This window comes from Anolis carolinensis, unplaced genomic scaffold (genome assembly GCF_035594765.1).
Source record: "Anolis carolinensis isolate JA03-04 unplaced genomic scaffold, rAnoCar3.1.pri scaffold_13, whole genome shotgun sequence".
In the NCBI taxonomy this organism is placed as follows: Eukaryota; Metazoa; Chordata; class Lepidosauria; order Squamata; family Dactyloidae; genus Anolis; species Anolis carolinensis.
Window position 1 is genome coordinate 8,929,746 of NW_026943824.1, and position 24,331 is coordinate 8,954,076.

Below are 24,331 nucleotides of genomic sequence, written 5' to 3' on the forward strand. Positions count from 1 at the left end.
AATCATAGAGATTCTACACTCTCTTGCCTTGTGCCCAGATGTAATTCAAGAGTCCGGCCCAAATTGTCTTCTCGTAGACACGCCCGGTTCCCTATCGCAGCTGATGGAAAGAATCATGCAGGTTGCTGTGAGTTTTCCGGGCTGTATGGCCATGTACCAGAAGCATTCTCTCCTAACGGTTCGCTCACATCTATGGCAGGCATTCTCAGAGGTTGTGCGGTCTGTTGGGAACTAGGCAAGTGGGACTTATATAAAAAGGTAAAGGTTTCCCCTGACGTTAAGTCCAGTCGTGACCGACTCTGGGGGTTGATGCTGAACTCCATTTCTAAGCCGAAGAGCCGGCGTTGTCCGTAGACCCCTCCAAGGTCATGTGGCTGGCATGACTGCATGGAGCGCTGTTACCTTCCCGCTGGAGCGGTACCTATTGATCAACTCACATTTGCATGTTTTCGAACTGCTAGGTTGGCAGGAGCTGGCGCTAATAGCGGCCGCTCACGCCGCTCCCGGGGTTTGAACCTGGGACCTTTCAGGCTCGGGCTGTGGCGCAGGCTGGAGAACAGCTGCAATGAATCACTCTGACCAGGAGGTCATGAGTTCGAGGCCCGCTCGGAGCCTATGTTTGTCTTGTCTTTGTTCTATGTTAAAAGGCATTGAATGTTTGCCTATATGTGTAATGTGATCCGCCCTGAGTCCCCTTCGGGGTGAGAAGGGCGGAATATAAATGCTGTAAATAAATAAACGCACTTCGCCACCGGGGCTCCTGGGCTTATATACCTGTGGAATAATGTCCAGGGTGGGAGAAAGAACACTTGTCTGTTTGAGGCAAGTATGAATGTTGCAATTGGCCACCTTGGTTAGCATTGAATAGCCTTGCAGCTTCAAAGCCTGACTGCTTCCTGCCTGGGGGCATTCTTTGTTGGGAGGTGTTGGCTGGCCCTGATTGCTTCCTGTGGGTGAAACTTCAGGAGAGAATGCTTCTGGAGCATGGCCAACATAGCCCGAAAAACTCACAGCAGCCCAGTGATTCCGGCCATGAAAGCCTTTGACAACACTTTGACAATGTTGGTGTTTCTCAAACTTTGAACTTCCTGACATTTTGGATTTTAGCTCCCAGAATTCCTGGTTAATTACTGCAGTTCAATACTCTGGATTTGGTGGCCATCTGTTAAGGGTGCTTTGATTGTGCTTTTTTTGTATGGCAGAATGGGGTTGGACTGAATAGCCCTTGGGGTCTCTACTTGATTCTATTATTCTAAGGAAGAATGTTGTTCATAGTGGGTATGTGGGTTGTGGAAAGAGCCAACTGTTACCCTAAAAGGTCACTGGAGGGTAGTGGAAAAAAGCCAGCTATTATCCAGAGGTCACTGGAGGGTCCTGGGAAAAAGCCAGCTGTTACCCCAAAAGGCCACCGGTGAGTCATGGGAAAGAGCCAGCTGTTACCCCAAGGGGTCACTGGAGGGTCATGGGAAAAAGCCAGCTGTTACCCCAAGGGGTCACTGGGGGGTAGTGGGAAAAAGCCAGCTGTTACCCCAAGGGGTCACTGGGGGGTAGTGGGAAAAAGCCAGCTATTATCCAGAGGTCACTGGAGGGTCCTGGGAAAAAGTCAGCTGTTACCCCAAAAGGCCACCGGTGGGTAGTGGGAAAGAGCCAGCTGTTACCCCAAGGGGTCACTGGAGGGTCACGGGAAAGAACCAGCTGTTACCCCAAGGGGTCACTGGAGGGTCACAGGAAAGAGCCAGCTGTTACCCCAAGGGGTCACTGGTGGGTCACGGAAAAGAGCCAGCTGTTACCCCAAAAGGCCACTAGAGGTTTGCTACGGAGAGCTAAATCATCCAAGTGTGCTCACTACCCGAGGGACAGAGAAAGTACTGCTTTGTGTTTCATTCTGGTGATAGAACCATCCCAACAATCATAATACTAACAATTATTTTTTTTACTAATCAATACCATTACAAAACACAAAACCAGGCAACACTGGGTACCTAAGCTGGTCTACATATTAGTCGAAGAATACATACAAAGTCTCTTTCACTGCTTGATGAATCCAGACTGGGTAGCCCTTGGGGTCTCTTCCAAGTCTAGCATTGACTTGACCAGGGAGCAGCGCGCCCGCTAGGTGGCGCCGGACTCTGCCTCCTCCGCCAGCCCTGCCGGGTGGGCCAATCAGGGCGGCGCCTTCCCTGGGCAAGGAGGGCGGCGGAGGGTCCTTTTCTTCCCTCGGAGGCGCAGCCATGAGCGGGGCCCCGTCCTTCCTGGGCGCCGCGGAGGTGGAGGCCTCCCTGCCCCGCGCCAGCCTCCTCCTCGCCCCGCTGGAAGCCGCCCTGGCCGACTTCTCCAAGGGAGGCGCCGGGGGAGTGGTCCAGCCCGTCCGCACCGTGGTGCCCATCCGCAACTACAGCGGGTCAGTTGGGTGGATGCGTGTGAGTGGGTGGGTCGCATCTACAGTGTCTTATACAATCCAGGTCAGGCATGGGCAAAGGTGGGCTTTGCAGGTGTTTTGGACTGCAACTCCCACCATTCCTCACAGCCTCAGGCCCGCTTAAGCGGCTGAGGGGGGAAAGGAAAGGGCCTGAGGCTGTGAGGAATGGTGGGAGTTGCAGTCCAAAACACCTGCAAAGCCCACCTTTGCCTATTCCTGTTGTTCTTGTCATCCTGCTTCTGTTTCCCACTCGCCAGCTTTTTAGGAGTCATGCCCGCCTACAGTGCCAACGAAGATGCCCTGACCACCAAGTTGGTGACCTTTTATGAGAACTCCAAGGACCCCACGGTGCCGTCCCATCAAGCCACGGTGCTCCTGTTCGATCCCAGCAACGGCTCTCTCCGAGCAGTAAGTCCCCTTTTATACTTTTCAGTTAAGATAGCCTTCGGTCAAGGAGCCCCTGGTGGCGCAGCATGTTAAAGCACTGAGGTCAGCGGTTCGAATCCAGGGAGCGGGGTGAGCTCCCGCTGTTAGCCCCAGCTTCCGCCAACCTAGCAGTTTGAAAACATGCAAATGTGAGTAACGAATCAAAATGAGACCATTTTAGATAAAGGTACAGTGTTCCCTCACTTATCGCTGGGGTTAGGTTCCAGGACCACCTGCAATAAGTGAAAATCCACGAAGTAGCGGCACTATATTTATGTTAATATTTATACATTACTAGCTGTGCCCAGCCACGCGTTGCTGTGCCATTGTCTGGTGGTGTTGGTGAGAAATTGTTGAGGTAGTGGTGGTATTGAATGTCTGTTGTATGGTAGTCTTTATGTTTAGTATGCACACTGAAGTGGATTATATGGCAGCGTGGAGTCAAGATAATCCAGTTCAAAGCAGATAATATAAGATTCTAAATGGGTTATATAGCTGTGTGGAAGGGCCTTGAGTCTACATTGCCATATAATCCAGTTAAAATCTGATAATCTGTGGAAGAGGCCTAAGTGAGGCCTGTGCCTGTCCCCTGGGCTGAGTGGGTTGCTAGAAGACCAAGTGGGTGGAGTTTAGCCTTCTAACTGGCAGCAACTGGATAAAAACTATTATTCCTCTCCCTGTAATTAGGACTTTATTTTTCTTTTCTTTTTATTGTATCAACCTAGAGCCGTGAATGATGGGTTGTGTTGTCAAATTTCGAGGTTGGGTGGCCTGTAGTTTTGTTGTCTTGTCCGCTGCCCTGATGCTATCACTCTTTTATATATATACAGTAGAGTCTCACTTATCCAACCCTCACTTATCCAACGTTCTGGATTATCCAATGCATTTTTGTAGTCGATGTTTTCAATAAATCGTGATATTTTGGTGCTAAATTCATAAATACAGTAATTACTACATAGCATTATTTCGTACTGAACTACTTTTTCTGTCAAATTTGTTGTGTAACATGATGTTTGGGTGCTTAATTTGTAAAATCATAACCTAATTTGATGTTTAATAGGCTTTTCCTTAATCCCTCCTTATTATCCAACATATTTGCTTATCCAACATTCTGCCAGCCCGTTTATGTTGGATAAGTGAGACTCTACTGTAGATTTTAGTAGTTATACACTATTTTAAGTCTTTATCAACCAATTGTGTGTTGATAAATCACCTCCTTCTCCTCCTGATGCCACTTCGTCTCTTTTTCTCTCCCCTTGGCTTCTCCTTCCTCCCTTCCTTAGGCTGTAAATTGCAGTTTTTTATGATTTATAATAGTCTTTTAGAGTTTATTGAAAAGCCACGAAACAGTGAATCCGTGAAAAGTGAACTGCGAAGTAGTGAGGAAACACTGTAAAGGTTTTCCCCGGACATTAAGTCCAGTCGTGTCCGATTCTGGGCGTTGGTGCTCATCTCCATTTCTAAGCCAAATTGCCGGCGTTGTCCATAGACACCTCCAAGGTCGTGTGGCCATGGGCATGACAGCATGGAATGTTGTTACCTTCCCGCCGGAATGGTACCTATTGATCTACTCACATTTGCATGTCTTTGAACTGCTAGGTTGACAGAAGCTGGGGCTAACAGCGGGAGTTCATCCCACTCCCCAGATTCAAACCAACGACCTTTTGGTCAGCAAGTTCAACAGCTCAGCGGTTTAATCCTCTGTGCCACCAGGAGTTCCAACTGTACATATACACAAATGCAGATATTCCAACATCCAAAAATATACTTCTGACCCCAAGCTTTTTGGATAAGGGATACTCAACCTTTGGTAGTAAATGCTGAGGAAATGCCAGGTCTGGTTCACAGGAGGAAAGAAGTTTGCAGTTTCCTTGTATCTTATCATGTTTTTTTCATGCCGTTTGATGGTCTTCTTTTGAAAAGGTCATGGACGGCAGCGTCATCACAGCCAAGCGGACGGCTGCTGTTTCTGCCATTGCCACCAAGGTGAGTGCTTTTATGATGCCAAACTCTTTTGAATGCACTGAAAAGATGTCACAAAGGCTGGATCTACACTGCCCTATATCCCAGGATCTGATCCCAGATTATCTGCTTTGAACTGGATTATATGAGTCTACACTGCCAAATAATCTGGGACAAAAATATAATCTGGGATCAGATCCTGGAATATAGGGCAGTGTAGAGCCATCCTTAGGTCTCTTCTACACTGCCAGATAAAATCCAGATTATCTGCTTTGAACTGGATTATATGGCAGTGTAGACTCAGATAATCCAGTTCAAAGCAGATACAGTAAAGTCTCACTTATCCAACACTTGCTTATCCAACGTTCTGGATTATCCAACGCATTTTTGTAGTCAATGTTTTCAATATATCGTGATATTTTGGTGCTAAATTCGTAAATACAGTAATTACAATATAACATTACTGCGTATTGAACTACTTTTTCTGTCAAATTTGTTGTATAACATGATGTTTTGGTGCTTAATTTGTAAAATAATAACCTAATTTGATGATTAATAGGCTTCTCCTTAATCTCTCCTTATTATCCAACATATTCACTTATCCAACGTTCTGCCGGCCCGTTTATGTTGGATAAGTGAGACTCTACTGTAATGTGGATTATCTGCTTTGATAATCTGGATTAGATGGCAATGTAGAAGGGGCAAATTGAAATCAAAGCAGCATAAATAGTTTTATATAACACAAATCCAATACTACTGTATTTAGTACAACAGTTGTAGAATGATTTTCTCCTCATAGTTGTCCTTAATGTTAAGATATAAAATGGCAAGCCAACACATAAATGAATCTCATCCATTCAATGGTCATATTCCAGTTAGGCTAACGCAGCCTAAATGTTTGTTGTGAAGTCCAAGAGAGTAATGATGCAATGTGTATTAGAAAAAGTCACTGACCAAACCCCTTTTTCCTGCTGGATATGTTTTCAGCTTCTAATGCCAGCAAATTCGGAAGTATTGTGCATCCTAGGCGCTGGAGTTCAGGCCTACAGCCACTATGACATCTTCACTGAATTATTTGCCTTTAAGGAGGTAAGAACCTCAGTATTTGGTCAAGGAACTGTATATTGTATGTACATATAACTTGTAAGCTGCCCTGAGTCCTCTTTGGGGTGAGAAGGGTGGGATATAGATGTCGCAAATAAATTATAATAAACTAGCTGTGCCCGGCCACGTGTTGCTGTGGCGAAGTATGAGGCCCCTTCTACACAGCTGGATAAAATGCACACTGAAGTGGATTATATGGCAATGTGGAGTCAAGATAATCCAGTCCAAAGCAGATAATATAAGATTATAAATGGGTTATATAGCTGTGTGGAAGGGCCTTGAGTCTACACTGCCATATAATCCAGTTAAAGTCAGATAATCTGTATTTTATAGGCAGTGTGGAAGAGGCCTAAGTGAGGCCTAACTCTGCCTGTCCCCTGGGCTGAGTGGGTTGCTAGGAGACCAAGTGGGCAGAGCTTAGCCTTCTAACTGGCAGCAATTGGATAAAAACAATTATTCCTCTCCCTCTAATTAGGACTTTATTTTTCTTTTCTTTTTGTTGTATGAACATAGAGGCATGGATGAGGGGTTGTGCTGCCAAGTTTAGTGTTTCTGGGATGTGTAGTTTTGTTGTTTTGTCCTAGGCCGAAATTTCATTACCCTTTTATAAATATAGATAAGCATGAGAACAATAACAACACAACAGCCAGCCATGTCAAAAGCATACAATCTAATATACATAGAGTACTACACAATAATTGCACTGTGGTTTAACTGGCCACTTCCTGTGGCTTGTTGTTTGGGGAAGTAATTTAAATACTCCTTAACTGACAATCCCAGGGTCTACAGATTATTGTCATGGCAGTTAAAGTGGCATCATAGCATTATAACTGTAATTATAACTGGCATTGCTCACTATGGCAATGCCAGACCTTGTCTGATTCGTGTCATACAGGATATCCCCCTGGATGCAAAGATTTTAACACACTGATAATGACTAAGCGATGAAGGCCTTTCTGCTCAATTTCATTGAAGGTGAGGATCTGGAACCGCACTGAAGAGAGAGCCCAGAAGTTTGCTGACTCGGTTGCTGGGCCAGTGCGGGTCTGCTCTTCCGCTCAGGAGGCGGCAACTGGAGCTGATGTGATCGTAACTGTCACGATGGCAACAAAACCAATTTTACATGGAGAATGGGTGAAACCTGGAGCCCACATCAATGGTAAAGTGGATGCTGTTGTTGACTATCCTAGGTGGCTAATAAAATCAAGGTACTAACTTTGCTAGGGAGCATGGCATGAACATAAATTCTGTTTGCTTTTGCTGTTAGGTTTGGTGTCCAACCATATTAGTCTGTATTGAAGAGACAGGAGAGAAGGAAGGATGGAAGGAGAAATCAAATACAGTCTGGATCCAAACTGCCCTATATCACAGGATCTGATTCCAGATTATCTGCTTTGAATTGGATTATATAGCAGTGTAGACATATATTCAAAGTAGATAATGTGGGTTATCTGCTTTGATAATCTGGGTTAGATGGCAGTGTAGAAGGGGCCTAGTTTAGTCTCCTTCTCTGTAGCAGAGGCTGAATGGTTATCTGTCAGGGGTGCTTTGATTGTGTCTTCCTGCCTGGCAGAACTGGACTAGATAATCCTTGGAGTCTGTTCCAACTCTAGAATTCTGTGTGCAAAGCTCGGAAAAGTTATATTTTTGGACAGTTTGGTCATAATGATGAGCATCTCTCCATAGCTGTGAGATTCGCGCTAAGATCCTTGTCTTTCTTTCTGAGTTGCTTGCAATAACTGTATTAGACTAATGTTTTTAAATGTGTTTATTTATTTCTTAGTGTAAATGTGTTTTGATAAGCTATTGTTTCATATATATCTATATCTATATATATATTGTTTTGTATTGTCTTTTATATAATGGTGTGAGCCGCTTTGGGTTCCGTTTAGGGAGAAAAGCAGGATACAAATAATGATTTATATTACTGTATATACTCGAGTATAAGCCTAGTTTTTCAGCCCTTTTTTAGGACTAAAAAAAAACCTCCTCGGCTTATACTCGGGTGAGGGTCCTGGTGGGCTTATATTCAGGTTAGATTATAATCAAGTATATATGGTATATTTATTATTTTTCTCTATTATTATTATTGGTATTGTTACATTTATTATTTTACTCTATTAATTATTATTATTATATTTATTATTTTACTCTATTATTGTTGTTACTTTTACATTTATTTTACTCTATTTTATTATTATTAATACATTTATTATTTTACTCTATTTATTATTACATTTATTATTTCACTTTATTATTATTAAAAGCATACATAAGCCCTGGTGGCGAAGTGTGTTAAAGCACTGAGCTGCTGAACTTGCAGACCGAAAGGTCCCAGGTTCAAATCCCGGGAGCGGAGTGAGCGCCCACTGTTAGCTCCAGCTTCTGCCAACCTAGCAGTTCGAAAACATGCAAATGTGAGTAGATCAATAGGTACCGCTCCGGCGGGAAGGTAATGCCGCTCCATGCACATGACCTTGGAGGTGTCTACGGACAACGCTGGCTCTTCGACTTAGAAATGGAGATGAGCACCCAGAGTCAGGCATGACTGGACTTAACGTCAGGGGAAACCTTTACCTTTAAGCACATTTACATTGAAGAAGATGAAAATAATGATTTAATCAGAGTTGAACAGTCATATCTTAAATTACAGTTTGATGTAAAGATTCAAAAACATGTAAACTACTGATGCCTCAATTAATGTGATTTTATTGGTATCTCGGCTTATACTGGAGTCAATGTTTTCCCAGTTTTTTTTGTGGTAAAATTAGGTGCTTCGGCTTATATTCGAGTTGGCTTATACTCGAGTATATACATTATTGTTTACACAAAGACAGAATATGACACAGCAAACGAGATATATATGCTGGCAGCATATATTATTATTATTATTATTATTATTATTATTATTATTATTATTATTATTTATTCCGGCCCCAAGCATTTGGAAACAAGCCTCACTCTGATAGTGGCAGGATGAGATGCTCCTTTCTCGTTCCGCTTATGGGTGACCGCATTTAAACTGGGCTTCAACTGGGTAGTCCTTCAACTTTCAAAGGGATGTCTGTTTCCTAACAAACAGAGGGCAGCCGCACAGTCATTGTGACAGAGGCTGAGTCTCGGCTAAGAGTAAATAGAGCATGAAGGCTGCCGTCTGATCTATGTCTGGGGAGCATTTGTGGGGTGGATGGATGGATGGATGGAAAGGAACCCCCTGCTGCTTCCTCTCTTGCATCTTGCCCACCCTTTTCTTTGGATAGCCCAGTCTGTTTCTTTTCTACCAAATTGACAGGGATTTGTGGAAGTGGGCCAAATGCAGGAATGCCATCCCCGCATTTCCCCAGCCCTGCCTGCTGTTCTCTCCCCCATTCCTTCCTTGTCCTTAATAAGTGCTTTGTCTCCACCGTGTCTCCACTTGTGATGAAGAGTGGCCTGGAGCATCAAGGGACAATTCATGTCTTCATTCAATGCTGTGAAGCAGACACAAAAGGTCGCCTCCTTAGTTTTCTCCCTCCCACTTCTTCTCCAGTGAGCCTAATGTCATTAGAATAGATTTTTAATGCAATCCCTTGCTTCACTGTTAGCAAGGCCAAGCAAAGATTTGAGGCTTGATTTACACTGCCATATAATCTGAAGTATCTGTTTTGAACTGTTTTGAAGGAGCCTGAGGCTAGGAATTGTAGGAGTTGAAGTCCAAAACACCTGGAGGGCCCAAGTTTGCCTATACCTGGTTGAACCTATTAAGGGAAAAGCTTCAGCACTTTGGAGAGCTCTTTCGAGCTCTGCATGACACCCATGCCTGGTGTAGAAGGTGCCAAGGAGAAGGAGGAATTGTAGTACTGTATACTCGAGTATAAGCCTAGTTTTTCAGCCCTTTTTTAAAGACTGAAAAAGCCCCCCTTGGCTTATACTCGGGTGAGGATCCTGGTTGGCTTATATTTGGAGGTAACCAAAGGTTGTTTCTGTTAAGTCACAGTAATATTATGCATATATATCCACCAAAATATAGACACGTAGCAGTGTAGTGTTTCTAAAACAGATATTTCAGGATTAAATTCTCACAAATATGTGTTCATATAACAAAGCAGTTTGAGTTTAATTACTCTGCTGTTTAAAGCATATAATGCAGGGTTAAACTTTTACTCATATATACATAAGTAACACAATAGTTAGAGTTCAATTCAGCAAAACAATTTGAGTTTAATACACTCTACTGCTTAAAGCATATAGTGCAGGGTTAAGCTTTTACTCATATATGCATAAGTAACCAAAAAAGTTAGAGTTCAGTTCATTCCTTTGCGACTTGTTATAGCAATATTATAGTTGCACAGTATATTGCAAGTAGTTATCTTCTTTTTCTTTTTTGCATATGAGGAGGAGGTTGGTAAGTAGAAATGAAGGAAGTCTCTGATATAAGAAATGTTTGTTGTGTCCTTGAAGGGATGCACGACAAAGAGTCCCGGGTTTTTTTCTTTTCTTCTTTGTTTCAAGTCAAGCCCTTCTTCAGGTTTTTTTAAAGGACAATTAGGTTGCAGAGACTCTATATTCTCCTTGAATTCTCATTCCTACATAAATATCAACAGACAAAAAACAATAGATATTCCAAAAGGCACCCACTAACACAGAATGAAGACTAAATAATGATATTATGAATGTCAACGAATAAAACATGCATATGATAACTTACATTCAATATCTGTGACTTTTTGGCTTATATTTGGGTCAGCTTATACTCGAGAATATATGGCACATTTATTATTTTTCTCTATTATTATTGGTATTATTACATTTATTATTTTTCTCTATTATTGCTGCTACTATTACATTTATTTTACTCTATTTTAATTATTATTAATAATACATTTATTATTTCACTCTGATCTTATTATTATTATTGCATTTATTATTTTACTCTATTTATTATTCCTTGTATTATTTTCCTGTATTTATTATTATTATTACATGTATTATTTTACTCTATTATTATTAAAAGGATACATAAGCACATTTACATTGAAGAAGATGAGAATAATGATTTGATCAGAGTTGGACAGTCTTCTCTTAAATTTGAGCGTTATGTAAATATTCAAAAACATTTAACCTACTGATGCCTCAATTAATGTAATTTTATTGGTATCTATTTTTATTTCTGAAATTTACCACCCTCGGCTTATACTGGTGTCAATGTTTTCCCAGATTTTTTGTGGTAAAATTAGGTGCCTCGGTTTATATTTAGCTCAGCTTATACTCAAGTATATACGGTATTTATTTATAGTGCTTGTATCCCATTTTGCCTCTTTCTCAAAGGCCCCTTCTGCACTGCCATGTAATCCAGATGGTCAAAGCAGAGAATCCACATTATCTGCTTTGAACTGGATTATCTGAGTCCACAGGGAGCGAAGTGTGTTAAAGCACTGAGCTGCTGAACTTGCAGACTGAAAGGTTGCAGGTTCAAATCCTGGGAACAGAGTGAGCACCCACTGTTAGCTCCAGCTTCTGCCAACCTAGCAGTTCGAAAACATGCCAATGTGAGTAGATCAATAGGTACCGCTCCGGCGGGAAGGTTAACAGTGCTCCATGCAGTCATGCCAGTGGCCACATGACCTTGAAGGTGTCTACGGACAACGCTGGCTCTTCGGTTTAGAAATGGAGATGAGCACCAACCCCCAGAGTCAGACATGACTGGGCTTAACATCAGAGGAAACCTTTACCTTATCTGAGTCCACACTCCCATATATTCTGGTTCAAAGCAGCTAATCAGGATTTTATATTGCAGTGTCGGAGGAGCCAAGGAGACCCAAAGTGGCTATTTATTACCACTGCACAATGTCTATATTAAAACCTAAAAGTATATAAACATTTTAAAAAAGATTTTAAAATGGAGTAGTAGCAATTCTCTTGATGGTGGAAAGTTCTCCATTCTGTGCTTATTGCTTTGCTGGGCTTTGTGTTTCAGCCGTAGGCGCCAGCAGGCCAGACTGGCGGGAGCTGGACGATGACATCATGAAGAACGCTATGTTGTATGTGGATTCCAGGGAGGCCGCCCTGTGTGAATCGGGAGACGTTATTTTATCAGAGGTAAGGAATTGGGCCCCCCCGGTGGCGCAGCGTGTTAAAGCACTGAGCTGCTGAACTTGCGGACCGAAAGGTCAGTGGTTCGAATTTGGGGAGCTGGGTGAGCTCCCGCTAGTAGCCCCAGCTTTTGCCAACCTAGCAGTTCAAAAACATGCAAATGTGAATAGATCAATAGGTACTGCTCCAGTGGTAAGGTAATGGCGCTCCATGCAGTGATCAATACAGAGAAGGGATTCCCCAAAATGCAAAGGCAATGAGTCCAATGTGAGTCCAATGACAACCAGAGTTCATGTTCCACATGGAGGACTGTATAAATCACTAATTGTTTATGTGAGTATATATGCTCCTGTCTTTAATGCTTTTATTATACTTATATATTATCCTGTACAAGTGTTTCTAGCCACTCATATGTATTCCCTGTAGGTCCACTCCGTTGTTGATATTGATACATTGAATTTATTTACTCGAAGAACGTGTTACATTGGAAAATTGACTATTCTAGGTTTTCCATACCTTCATAAACTACCACCTGAGGAAGACTATACAGTCGAAACCGGTCATGGATGATGACAAACCTTGGATTTGTTTAAAACATTGGTTAAAAAAAAAAAAGGATTCACCAACTTGGACATAGAGATTTGGACTTACAATTTGTGCTTTATACAGTCCTCCATGTGGAACATGAACTCTAGTTCTCATTGGACTCACAAACCCTTAATATAAGAGTTCTGCTTTCTATGAATGTATGCGTGTTTGTAACACATTGATTATATTTTGGTTTAGAGACGTATTTTTGAAGCATTTAGTATATTTTGTATCTCTATCATCCTTGTCTGTACATTGAATGTTCTATGACAATAGCATATAGGAAATACTGTCTTATAGTTTATATTATTAGATTACATTTCTGGTTATAGTGGGCTCTTGCCTTTGCTCCATGCAGTCATGCCAGCCACATGACCTTGGAGGTGTCTATGAACAACGCCAGCTCTTCGGCTTAGAAATGGAAATGAGGTCCAACCACCAGAGTCGGACATGCCTAAACTTAATGTCAGGGATAAAACCTTTACCTGGTCTTATTTCTAAATGTTCAACTGCATTTAGGGACTGAGGGAAGATTTCCTTCATGAGGATGGGACCAATGCCTTATTTTGTCCCCAAGTCAATAGTCTTCTGCCGGAATCTTGGAAATAGAATAGACGACGGTGCCTTGTCTTTATCTTCCAGGCTGAGATTACTGCAGAGTTGGGCGAGGTCTTGTTGGGAACAAAGCCCGCCTTGCGTGAGAAAACAACCGTGTTCAAGTCCCTGGGTAAGAATAACCCCCTTCGGCGGGTGTGTGGATGACAGCCCAAGACAATGCTTGCTCACTTATCCCCTTCAGTGGGAACGCTAGTGATTGTCCTCATCCCTGCAAGAGCTCTTTCCTTCCCCGTATCATAAAAAGAGTTGTCTTGTCTTTCCTTCTCAAAATCGCAAGATGGAAGCAATTAACACCAGTGGGGAAGCTGAGATGAATGAATGCATCATTGTCTGCCTGTCTTTCGATGCTGCTTTAACGCTGATCGTCATTGTTTTCCTGACTTGACTAGTCCTCCGGCTGAGCAATGAGTGTTTAATGTTCAAATGCCACATGGTTGTTAACATACTTCATTTTTCCTTCATTGTTGTCTCTAAAAGAGCTCAAACTCTTCTTAGTTCGGGTTAGGGATTTTAAAAAGAGAAACTTAAGAAATATTCATTGTTGAGTTGTGGATTTTAAGAATGGACCTATTAGAAAATTTGAGTAAACTACAACTCCCATCATGCTGGGTCAATACTCCCAAACTCTGCCAGTTCTTAAAGTTGGTCATGGTGGATATGTGTGCCAAGTGTGGTCCAGATCCATTGTTGGTGGGGTTCACAATGTCGTTGATTGTGGGTGAACTACAACTCCCATCATTCTGGGTCAGCCCCCCTCTCCAACCCCACCAGTACTTAAAGTTGGTCATGGGATAAAACTCCAGGAAAGCTGCATTGGGAACAAGCAGGCAAGCTAGGGAATTTGGGGACCTGTCCAAAAAGTAAGTTTTGCAAACTCTCTCACTGACCTGCACACAAATAGGGTTTCCCAAGACATTTTGCTGCCTGAGGCAAAGGACAAAACTGCCTTTCTTCTGTCTGGTGTCCATTATACACTATCTTTAAGTAATATAATTTGAGATACCATATATACTCAAGTATAAGCCAATCCAAATATAAGCCGAGGCACCTAATTTTACCACAAAAAACTGGGAAAACATTAACTCCAGTATAAGCCCAGATACCAATAAAATTACATTAATTGAGGCAGTAGTTTAAATATTTTTGAATCTTTACATCAAACTGTAATTTAAGATATGACTGTTCAACTCTGATGAAATCATTATTTTCATTTTCTTCAATGTAAATGTGCTTATGTATCCTTTTAATAATAGAGTGAAATAATAAATGTAATAATAATAAATGCAGTAAAATAATAAATGAAATAGAGTAAAATAATAAATATTTAATAATAATAAAAATAGAGTAAAATAAATGTAAAAGTAATAGAATAAAATAATAAATGTAATAATAATAATTAATAGAGTAAAATAATAAATGTAACAATAACAATAATAGAGAAAAAAATAAATATACCATATATACTTGAGTATAAGCTGACCTTAATAAAAGCCCACTAGGACCCTCACCCGAGTATAAGCTGAGGAGGTTTTTTTTCAGTCCTAAGAAAGGGCTGAAAAACTAGGCTTATATTTGAGTATATACAGTAAAACTTCAGTAGAGACACCTTTTCCTCATGATAACTCTTCCAGGAGTGGATTTCCCTTCTACAGGAAAGATTTCTCTCACTTCCTATTTTGTAACTTAGGGACTGCCTGTATATTGCTTTGTCACACCAATGGCTGTGGTATTAATTCTGCCCCTTATTCCAGGCATGGCGATAGAAGATACAGTAGCAGCAAAATTGGTCTTCGATTCCTGGTCGGCTTCCACCTGAAATGAAGATCTGTGACTGCCCTGAACAACAAAGCAATAAAATAGCACTTGGGGTTGTGTTTCTCCCCCCAAAAAACCCTATTCTTCCATCCTATACACATTTAACTGGGAGCACCATGTTGTTCTCAGTGGCGTTTTCTTCCAAGTAGAGATGCCTATGATTGCACTATCATTCCTACTATTTTATAGGAAGGATTTTTAAGGCTAAAATAATTATATAGATATGACTTTTGGGTTATCTTTTGTGACCGGAATCCTATTGTTTTCCTTGGCTATGCTTCTAACTCTTCACTTACACTTAGTGTGATGTAAATAGATTTTTTGTCTCTTTGGGAAAGTATAACATTCTCTAATATGAAAGCATCGGCTTGTGTCTTTATTTGAAAACAAAACATAACTGGACAACGTACGGTATTTGTAATACACCACACTGATGACATATTTATGGCCATACATTTCTTCTGTCCCTATAAAATAATGAGGAAGTAGATCAACAAGGGACTCATAGTTGATCGCATGGTAGAATGCCTTGTTCTGACCTTAGAGCAAAACTTAGACCAAGTTGGGCTTTGACAGCAAACGGAGTTGATATTGCCTGATCTATACAATTTTTAAATGGTGATGCTTGTGATGCACCTGTCTTCCAAAATGTCACCTCTATCCAGATGGACACAATAAAAAAAACAGGTTTTCCTGGAAACTGCAGAGCAAGAAGTGAGTTTTTAAAATATGCATTCAAGCCTTTAAGCAAGTCCCTTTCCATTAAAATACTTGGACATTATGTGTTCCTACAGCACCAGAACGGAGTGGATAGAGGGTTATTTACACCAAGATTTTTTTTCCAGGTGTAAACACCTCTAGTTTAAGTTGATGTCTGAATGCCTCCCATGGGCCTGGTTCATATGCATGTTTTTATTTCTTGGTGTAATTTCTTAGAGCCAGTGTTGTCATCAAGGCCGGACTTTGTGGCAATGGGGGTTCTGTGCGGAAAGTTTGGCCCAGTTCCACAATTGGTGGGGTTCAAGGGGCTCTTTGATTGTAGGTGAACTACAACTCCCAAATGTCAAGATCTGTTTTCCCCAAGTGTTCACATTTGGGGATATTGAGCATTAGTGTCAAGTTTGGCCTAGTTCCACGATTGGTGGGGTTCAGGGGGCTCTTTGATTGTAGGTGAACTACAACTCCCAAATGTCAAGGTCTGTTTTCCCCAAGTGTTCACATTTGGGGATATTGAGCATTAGTGTCAAGTTTGGCCTAGTTCCACGATTGGTGGGGTTCAGGGGGCTCTTTGATTGTAGGTGAACTACAACTCCCAAATGTCAAGGTCTGTTTTCCCCAAGTGTTCACATTTGGGGATATTGAGCATTAGTGTCAAGTTTGGCCCAGTTCCACGATTGGTGGGGTTCAGGGGGCTCTTTGATTGTAGGTGAACTACAACTCCCAAATGTCAAGGTCTATTTTCCCCACGTGTTCACATTTGGGGACATTGAGTATTAGTGTCAAGTTTGGCCCAGTTCCACGATTGGTGGGGTTCAGGGGGCTCTTTGATTGTAGGTGAACTACAACTCCCAAATGTCAAGGCCTATTTTCCCCACGTGTTCACATTTGGGGGTATTGAATATTAGTGTCAAGTTTGGTCCAGATCATCATTGTTTGAGTCCACAGTGTTCTCTGGATGTAGGTGAACTACAACTCCAAAATTCAAGGTCAATGCCCACCAAACCCTTCCAGTATTTTCTGTTGGTCATGGGAGTTCTGTGTGCCAAGATTGGTTCAAGTCCATCATTGGTGGAGTTCAGAATCTCTTTGATTGTAACTTAACTACAATCCCAATAACTACAACTCCCAAATGACAAAATCGTCCCCCCAAAGTAAAGGTAAAGGTAAAGGTTTCCCCTGATGTTAAGTCCAGTCGTGACCGACTCCGGGGGGTTGGTGCTCATCTCCATTTCTAAGCCGAAGAGCCAGCGTTGTTCATAGACACTTCCAAGGTCATGTGGCCGGCATGACTGCATGGAGCGCTGCTGTTACCTTCCTGAAAGAGCGGTACCTATTAATCTCACATTTGCATGTTTTCGAACTGCTAGGTTGGCAGGCGCTGGGGCTAACAGCGGGTGTTCATTCCGCTCCCGGGATTTGAACCTGGGACCTTTTGGTCTGCATGTTCAGCAGCTCAGCGCTTTAACACACTGTGCCACCAGGGGCCCCGGACATCCCCCCAAAAGCCCACCAATATTCAAATTTGGGCATTGTTCTGTCACGCGCTGGGCCTGTGACTGACTGTCTATTATATAGGACGTATGCTTTACACCCAGCGGGAAGCCAGGGTGCCTAAAGAAAGGTTGTTGAGGAATTTCCCTGAAAAGATAGCCTTGAAGTCTTTTAAAGAAATAACAAAGTCTTTACTGACGAACAAATAATAAATCTTCAAGGAGTCCTGTCCCCACGGGACAGGCGATTGGCTTTGAATAACTGTGGAAACCCTCTTATAACCTCTCCCAGGCTATCTATTATCTGGGCTAGCTGGTCTGGGACCCACTGCCAACTCCCAAGTGCGTCTGGTTGTTGAGTGGACCTACCAGCCAAGGCTTTCAGATGTTTCTGTGCTGTTGTTCTGTATCCTCGGATGGTCAATATCCCTGGTGTTCTTGAAATATGAAGCTTTTTACGGGATGAGCTGGTCTACGTCCTAAGCTTCCTAAGTGAGACTAACTTAAAAATGGCTCCTTCCCTCCCAGAGCCCTGAACAAGGGGCGGAACCAAATTTAATGGTGATTGACAGGCGGCCTGTCCTATGATTGCAAACATTTGCAGAAAGAAAATAAAGTAGAAGGTTCTGGTACAGCTGTATCAGCACAGGCATATCAGGTAATTGTGCCAAATTTGGTCGAGTGAATGACAATACCTCCTGCATATCAGATATTTACATTACGATTTATAACAGTAGCAAAATGACAGTTATGAAGTAGCAACAAAAATAATTTTATGGTTGGCAGTCACCACATCATGAGGAACTGTATTAAGGGGTCGCGACATTAGGAAGGTTGAGAACAACTGCTTTTGGGTATTTAGACAATACAGAGCCCATTGTTAGTTTCTGAAGCTGCTTCTGCTAACTAGCCCCAGAAAGCCAAATTCTTCTTGAGAAAAAGTCCTACTATTCTTCTTCTCTCTGAAAGATGACTGCCAGATGCAATGGACTTGCAATAGGCAGTCTTTACTATTCATAATGGAGTATCTCCAGCTTTGCCAGGACTCTCCAGTGCCTGCTTTCTCCTGCTAATGGCCTGGAGGATCTTCTTCCTTGGACCCAGCTGCATCTGAATGCTCCTCAGGTCTTCATCCAAACAAAGCATCAGGGTTTCTAAATCGATGTTCTCTCTCATCAAGATGGGAAGGAATTCATCCAAGCTCTGTGCCGCCAGGAAGACCTCGAGCGGGGTGGTCTCCACTTTGCCGTCGTCCCATCCAATTTCCTCTTCAGCCCAAGATTCATCGGGATCGGTCTCTACGTCCGCATCTTCCGCATCCTCAGGCTCTTCAAAGGACAGCAGGCCATTCGGTATTTTGAAACGAACATCTTCTTTCTTCATGAATGCTCTGTCCGCATTTTTCCCCATAGAAAAATCCAAGTTGCCAAGACCAGGGCGATTGAAGATAGACCTGGATGCTTGCTCTTCCTCTTCACCATCAGAAATGCTGGCTTTTCTGTTAAGTTCCTTAGCTAGTTGGTCTTCTTCTTCTTCATTGAATACATCCATGACGGCCGTTCGTCCAGCTCCAACGTCCTTCTCCCACCCGCTGCCTCCTGTTTCTTGATTGTCCACATTCTCCCCGTTCTTCTTGGGCCTCCGCTTGAACGTATCAGACAGGTATTTGGGCAACGCGCTGAGCGAGCTGGGACTAAAAATACCAGACACCTTTGACCACGTGCCCGTTCTCCCTGCTGAATTCACGGACCCTTTGTTGAAATTCCTATTCATTTGATGTTCATGTTTTTCTTGGCGTCTCTCACATTCACGGATTTGCCGTTCGGCATCCTGCGGGGCCTGAGCTTTCAGCCTGGAGACCCGTTTGGGGTTCTTGATAGTCTGCTCGGTGGCAGCGTTGTCGAGGATCCGGACACATTCGTAATGGTACCTGCTGGCGGCCACGTCGAGCGGGGAACGCATGTCATTATCCAAGGCAAAGATGTTTGCTCCAAAAGTGATCAAGAAGGAAACACAGTGGAGATGGCCGTTGGCAGCGGCGAGGTGAAGAGGAGTGTTCCCCCAAATGTCACACTTATCTGGATCACCTCTGGGAGAAAAAAAAGGACTCAAACACTAGCATTCAACTCAAGCACAGGTAATAATAATAATAATAATAATAATAATAATAATAATAATAATAATAATAATAATAATGGGTTAGGTGCTCTTTGTTCCAGTCCTCCGCTGAGGCCTCTCTGGCTTGGTTGGACCTGCCAGTAAGAAAATTGCACAGACAGACTACAAACAGAGGCACAACTATGTGGCCCAAATGATCCATTGGAACTTATGCCTCAAGTACCAGCTCCCAGCAGCAAAGAACTTGTGGGATCACAAACCTGCAAAAGTATTGGAGAATGAGCACACAAGGATACTGTGGGACTTCCGAATCCAGACTGACAAAGTTCTGGAACACAACACAACAGACATCACAGTTGTGGAAAAGAACAAGGTTTGGATCATTGATGTTGCCATCCCAGGTGACAGTCGCATTGATGAAAAACAACAGGAAAAACTCAGGTGAGATGTGGCGGGGTATAAAAATAAAGTTATTATTATTATTATTATTTTATTATGACACAGCAAACAAGATAGATATGCTGGATTTCGTTTCGCAAAACCACAAGTCGAACACTTCCCAAGTGTCTAGGACTGTGTGATGTATTTTCTGATGATGTGTGCAGATCCCAGCAGGGTGGCCTTTTGCAGTTGGCAGATGGTGATTTTGTCAATGTCTATTGTTTCCAAATGCCGGCTGAGATCTTTTGGCACGGCACCCAGTGTGCCCATCACCACCGGGACTACCTGTACTGGTTTCTGCCAGAGTCTTTGAAGTTCAATCTTGAGGTCCTGATAGCGGCTGAGTTTTTCCAGTTGTTTTTCATCTATGCGACTGTCACCTGGGATGGCAACATCAATGATCCAAACCTTGTTCTTTTCGACAACTGTGATGTCTGGTGTGTTGTGTTCCAGAACTTTGTCAGTCTGGATTCGGAAGTCCCACAGTATCTTTGCGTGCTCATTTCCCAATACTTTTGCAGGTTTGTGATCCCACCAGTTCTTTGCTGCTGGGAGGTGGTACTTGATTATTATTATTATTATTATTATTATTATTATTATTATTATTATTATTATTATTATCAGGCCGGCAGAAGCTTGGATAGCCCCCAGATGGCGTAGTGGACTAAGTGACTTGAAGGTTGGGTTGCTGACCTGAAGGCTGCCAGGTTCGAATCCCACCTGGGGAGAGTGTGGATGAGCTCCCTCTATCAGCTCCAGCTCCATGCGGGGACATGAGAGAAGCCTCCCACAAGGATGGTAAAAACATCAAAACATCCGGGCGTCCCCTGGGCAACGTCCTTGCAGACGGCCAATTCTCTCACTCCAGAAGCAACTCAAGTTGCTCCTGACACGAAAAAAAAGAAGAAGCTTGGATAAGCAAATATCTTGGACAATAAGGAAGGATTAAGGAAAAGCCTTTTAAACATCAAATTAGGTTATGATTTTACAAATTAAGCACCTAACATCTTGGTATACAACAAACTGGACACAAAAAGTAGTTCAATACTCAGTAATGTTATGTTGTAATTACTGTATTTAGGAATCTAGCACCAAAATATCACGATATATTGAAAACATTGACTACAAAAATGCATTGGATAATCCAGAACGTTGGATAAGCGAGTCTTGGATAAGTGAGACTCTACTGTAAATTAAATTGCCTGCGTTCACGAGAAAAATTCTAACTTTAATCACTTTTCATTTGTCACTTTCCTTTGGGCAACACTAAAAGCAATATGGTGAAAGCCGTTTGGGCTTCGGGCAAACATCAAATAAATATATTGCTTTGTCTCTAGCTTTTAGGTGTGGCATGTGGTTTTATATGCCATATTTTACGGCCAATAAACATGACCTTTAAACAGTGCAGTTGCTTTCCGTAATATTACAGTCATATTCTCCATTGATCAAAAGGAACACAGTTTAATAGATATAGCTAACAGAGAAGGGAACATTTAGTCTGCTTCCTCACTCTGAGGAAATATCAGTCTCAACCTGAGATGATGTAACTCCATCACAGATTAATGGTGTCTCCATTATTGCTACCATTCCTATTTGTCATTAAGTTGACTCATAGTTAAGAACGGGGGTGAGACAACAAGAATGGAGAGAAATCCAACGTGCATACATTCTATGTATTAGTATTCTGCTGTTAAACTACTATGATTGTGATGGCCTTGATACATAGAAAGAAAATCTGCTTTTTTGAAAACTTCCTGTTGCCATTATATATTCTGCCTTGTTCTAGAAGAAAGGTGGGTTATAAATGGAAATGATACATTGAGAATGGAATTAACCTCATTGAGCTAATATGTACTCCTGAAAATGAATTTTAAACGGATGGGTTGGTGCTATGAGATTAAACTTTTTTCTCTGTGATGCACTCCTTAAATAGCAATGTATTCCTTATGTGTTGTTTTATATTGATTTGTATGGGCATCTAATGGTTGCCACTGTTGTAAGCCACCCTGAGTCCCTTCGGGTGAGAAGGGCGGGATATAAATGTGATAAATAAATAAATAAAATAAATAAATCTACCCTTTGGAAGGGAAATTCACTCCTGAAAGAGTTATTATCACGGGGAAAGGGGTCTCCATTGAAGCTTTCTCACCAATCCTTGTTTCCACAACAAGTTGATTTTTCCAAATCCAATTATCGCAGAGACAGAAAGTGAGGTGGAATCTTTTGAACAGGAGCTCAGGCAGCAAAGGAAACACCATCAGGAATGTTGACCTTTCCTTGTGCTATTCAAAGCTATGTATATAAATGTGTGTGTGTGTATATATATATAGGTAGGTTTTCCCCTGACATTAAGTCCAGTCGTGTCCGACTCTGGGGGTTGGTGCTCATCTCAATTTCTAAGCCAAAGAGCTGGGGTTGTCCATAGACACCTCCTAGGTCATGTGGCTGGCATGACTGCATGGAGCGCTGTTACCTTCCCGCCGGAGCAGTGCCTATTGATCTACTCACATTTGCATGTTTCCGAACTGATAGGTTGGCAGAAGCTGGGGCAAACAACGGGAGCTCACCCCGTCCGCAGATTCGAACAGCTGTCCTCCCAATCAGCAAGTTCTGCAATATAGTGGCTTAATCCACTGCACCACTTCGGCTGCCATATATATGTATGTTTTATGCCAATTAGTATCATACCTCTGTCCTCTTTTTAAAGGGCATCTCTAAATGGCCGATCTTGAAAAAATAGTTTTCTGTGTCCTGAGTTCTAGTCTAGGTGCCTATGTTTTAAATTGGTTTGAATGAGCTTTAATCTGTCTTACTCTTATGTCTACATCTTTTAATATACAGTAGAGTCTCACTTATCCAAGCTAAACGGGCTGGCAGAAGCTTGGATAAGCAAATATCTTGGACAATAAGGAGGGATTAAGGAAAAGCCTATTAAACATCAAATTAGGATATGATTTTCCAAATTAAGCACCAAAACATCATGTTATACAGCAAATTTGACAGAAAAGTAGTTCAATACGCAGTAATGTTATGTTGTAATTACTGTATTTATGAATTTAGCACCAAAATATCATGATATATTGAAAACATTGACTACAAAAATGGCTTGGATAATCCAGAAGCTTGGATAAGCGAGGCTTGGATAAGTGAGACTCTACTGTATGTGGTTTTAGTGGTTTTCTGTTTTTATCTATGCATTTTTAATTATATTCCACCTCAATCCTTGAAAAATGGGTAAGAAATAAAATATAGGAATATCATCATCCTCATCGCTACTCAGAACTCCTATAAAGCAATAGGACAAAGCAATATGTTGCCTAAGTATTTCCTTCTTCCAGCCATGTTTTGGGTGTGGACACCAGGCATGGGCAAACTTGGGCCCTCCAGATGTTTTGGACTTCAACTCCCACAATTCCTAACTGCCTCAGGCCCTTTTCTTTCCCCCCTCAGCCGCTTAAATTATAAACTAAGGACACCCTACATTTGCAGTCACAATATGTTATGGTCCGTCCATAGACCGGCGGTACTTACCCTCTTCGGCAAATGATTTCCAGCGCGTCCAGATTGCCATGATACGCCACCAGCAGAGTTGGGGTCATCCCGTCCGTATCCGAAGTGTTCAGATCTTTCCTGGTGGCTTCCTTCAGCAATTCCAGGTTGCCGTCGGCAGCTGCATGGTGGTACCGGGTGGACATTGTTTCCCCCTTTCCAGGCCGATTCCTTTCACACTGTGCGATGGAGACACACGTCACAGCTTCTGATCAGAGGGAGGGTTAATTAATAATCCCTGACGAAGGCACCGGCTCCAACAAAATAGAAACGAAGAAGCAAAGGTCACTCCCAGTTATGGCTTATGCTTCGCAGGAAAACAATATAATGTCTCAGCTTTAATATGTGTTACGATGCCTTGGTTAGGGATTTTGTAATGCTATTTATTAGGAATACTAATTGTTTGCTTTTGGAGTTCACCGACATCCAGAGAGCACTGTGGACTCACACAATGATGGATCTGGACCAAACTTGGTATGAATACTCAATATGCCCAAATGTGAACACTGGTGGAGTTTGGAGAACATAGACTTTGACATTTGGGAGTTGTAGTTGCTGGGATTTACAGTTCACCTACAATTAAAGAGCCTCTTGAACCCCACCAACAATAGAATTGGACCAAAGGATAGGCGGAGAGTCTTCAGCCTTCTCTGCCAAATGGCTTGTCTAAGACTATCAGAAATATGTGTTTTCTGGTGGTCTTTGGCGACCCGTCTGAAGCCCCCTCGCGATCCCCAGGTTGAGAAATGCTGCTGTAAAGCAAAAGTAAAGATAGCAGGACAAGAAGGAGAAATGGGCCAGGCGATAAACAGGAACATTTGGGTGCAGGGAACTATCTTCTTGTCTCTTTTGGTGGGTGATATGTTCAGAAAACATTGGCAACCGAAATCCAGACCTGCCAGCCAGCGAGTCGTCATTTGGATGATACAAAAACTTGCACTCATTAGCCAAACATCCCCAATCTCTCCATTGAAAAACGGTTCGGCTGCAATTCTAAAGGGCCAAATCA

The 24,331-nt window shown here is 42.3% G+C and overlaps 2 protein-coding genes across 4 annotated transcripts; one reads left to right on the forward strand and one right to left on the reverse strand.

Annotated features, from left to right (window-relative positions):
- Nucleotides 1-13: 13 nt before the first annotated feature.
- On the forward strand, nucleotides 14-15,364 carry crym (crystallin mu). Of its 3 annotated transcripts, none has more exons than XM_062964444.1 (8): nucleotides 14-127; nucleotides 2,677-2,827; nucleotides 4,769-4,831; nucleotides 5,795-5,896; nucleotides 6,887-7,070; nucleotides 11,868-11,989; nucleotides 13,214-13,298; nucleotides 14,941-15,364. In XM_062964444.1, exons 2-8 carry the CDS (start codon nucleotides 2,690-2,692, stop codon nucleotides 15,003-15,005), a joined length of 759 nt encoding a protein of 252 aa, XP_062820514.1. In that variant the 5' UTR covers nucleotides 14-127; nucleotides 2,677-2,689; the 3' UTR covers nucleotides 15,006-15,364. The 3 variants fall into 3 exon arrangements, with proteins under 3 accessions (XP_062820514.1, XP_062820513.1, XP_062820512.1); XM_062964443.1 differs by lacking the exon at nucleotides 14-127 and adding an exon at nucleotides 354-1,411; XM_062964442.1 differs by lacking the exon at nucleotides 14-127 and adding an exon at nucleotides 1,700-2,401.
- A 2,598-nt stretch (nucleotides 15,365-17,962) lies between these two features.
- On the reverse strand, nucleotides 17,963-23,513 carry anks4b (ankyrin repeat and sterile alpha motif domain containing 4B). The gene is made up of 2 exons (XM_003230261.4): nucleotides 23,305-23,513; nucleotides 17,963-19,303 (listed from the first exon to the last, which is right to left on the reverse strand). Exons 1-2 carry the CDS (start codon nucleotides 23,466-23,468, stop codon nucleotides 18,229-18,231), a joined length of 1,239 nt encoding a protein of 412 aa, XP_003230309.2. The 5' UTR covers nucleotides 23,469-23,513; the 3' UTR covers nucleotides 17,963-18,228.
- Nucleotides 23,514-24,331: the final 818 nt, after the last annotated feature.

Coding starts and splice junctions, on each gene's coding strand:
- crym (XM_062964442.1), top strand. CDS start 2,232: ATGAGCGGGGCCCCGTCCTTCCTGGGCGCCGCGGAGGTGGAGGCCTCC. Junction 2,828..4,768: donor GCAACGGCTCTCTCCGAGCA/GTAAGTCCCCTT, acceptor TCTTTTGAAAAG/GTCATGGACGGCAGCGTCAT. Junction 7,071..11,867: donor ACCTGGAGCCCACATCAATG/GTAAAGTGGATG, acceptor TTTGTGTTTCAG/CCGTAGGCGCCAGCAGGCCA.
- anks4b (XM_003230261.4), bottom strand. CDS start 23,468: ATGTCCACCCGGTACCACCATGCAGCTGCCGACGGCAACCTGGAATTG. Junction 19,304..23,304: donor GAAATCATTTGCCGAAGAGG/GTAAGTACCGCC, acceptor TTTTTCTCCCAG/AGGTGATCCAGATAAGTGTG.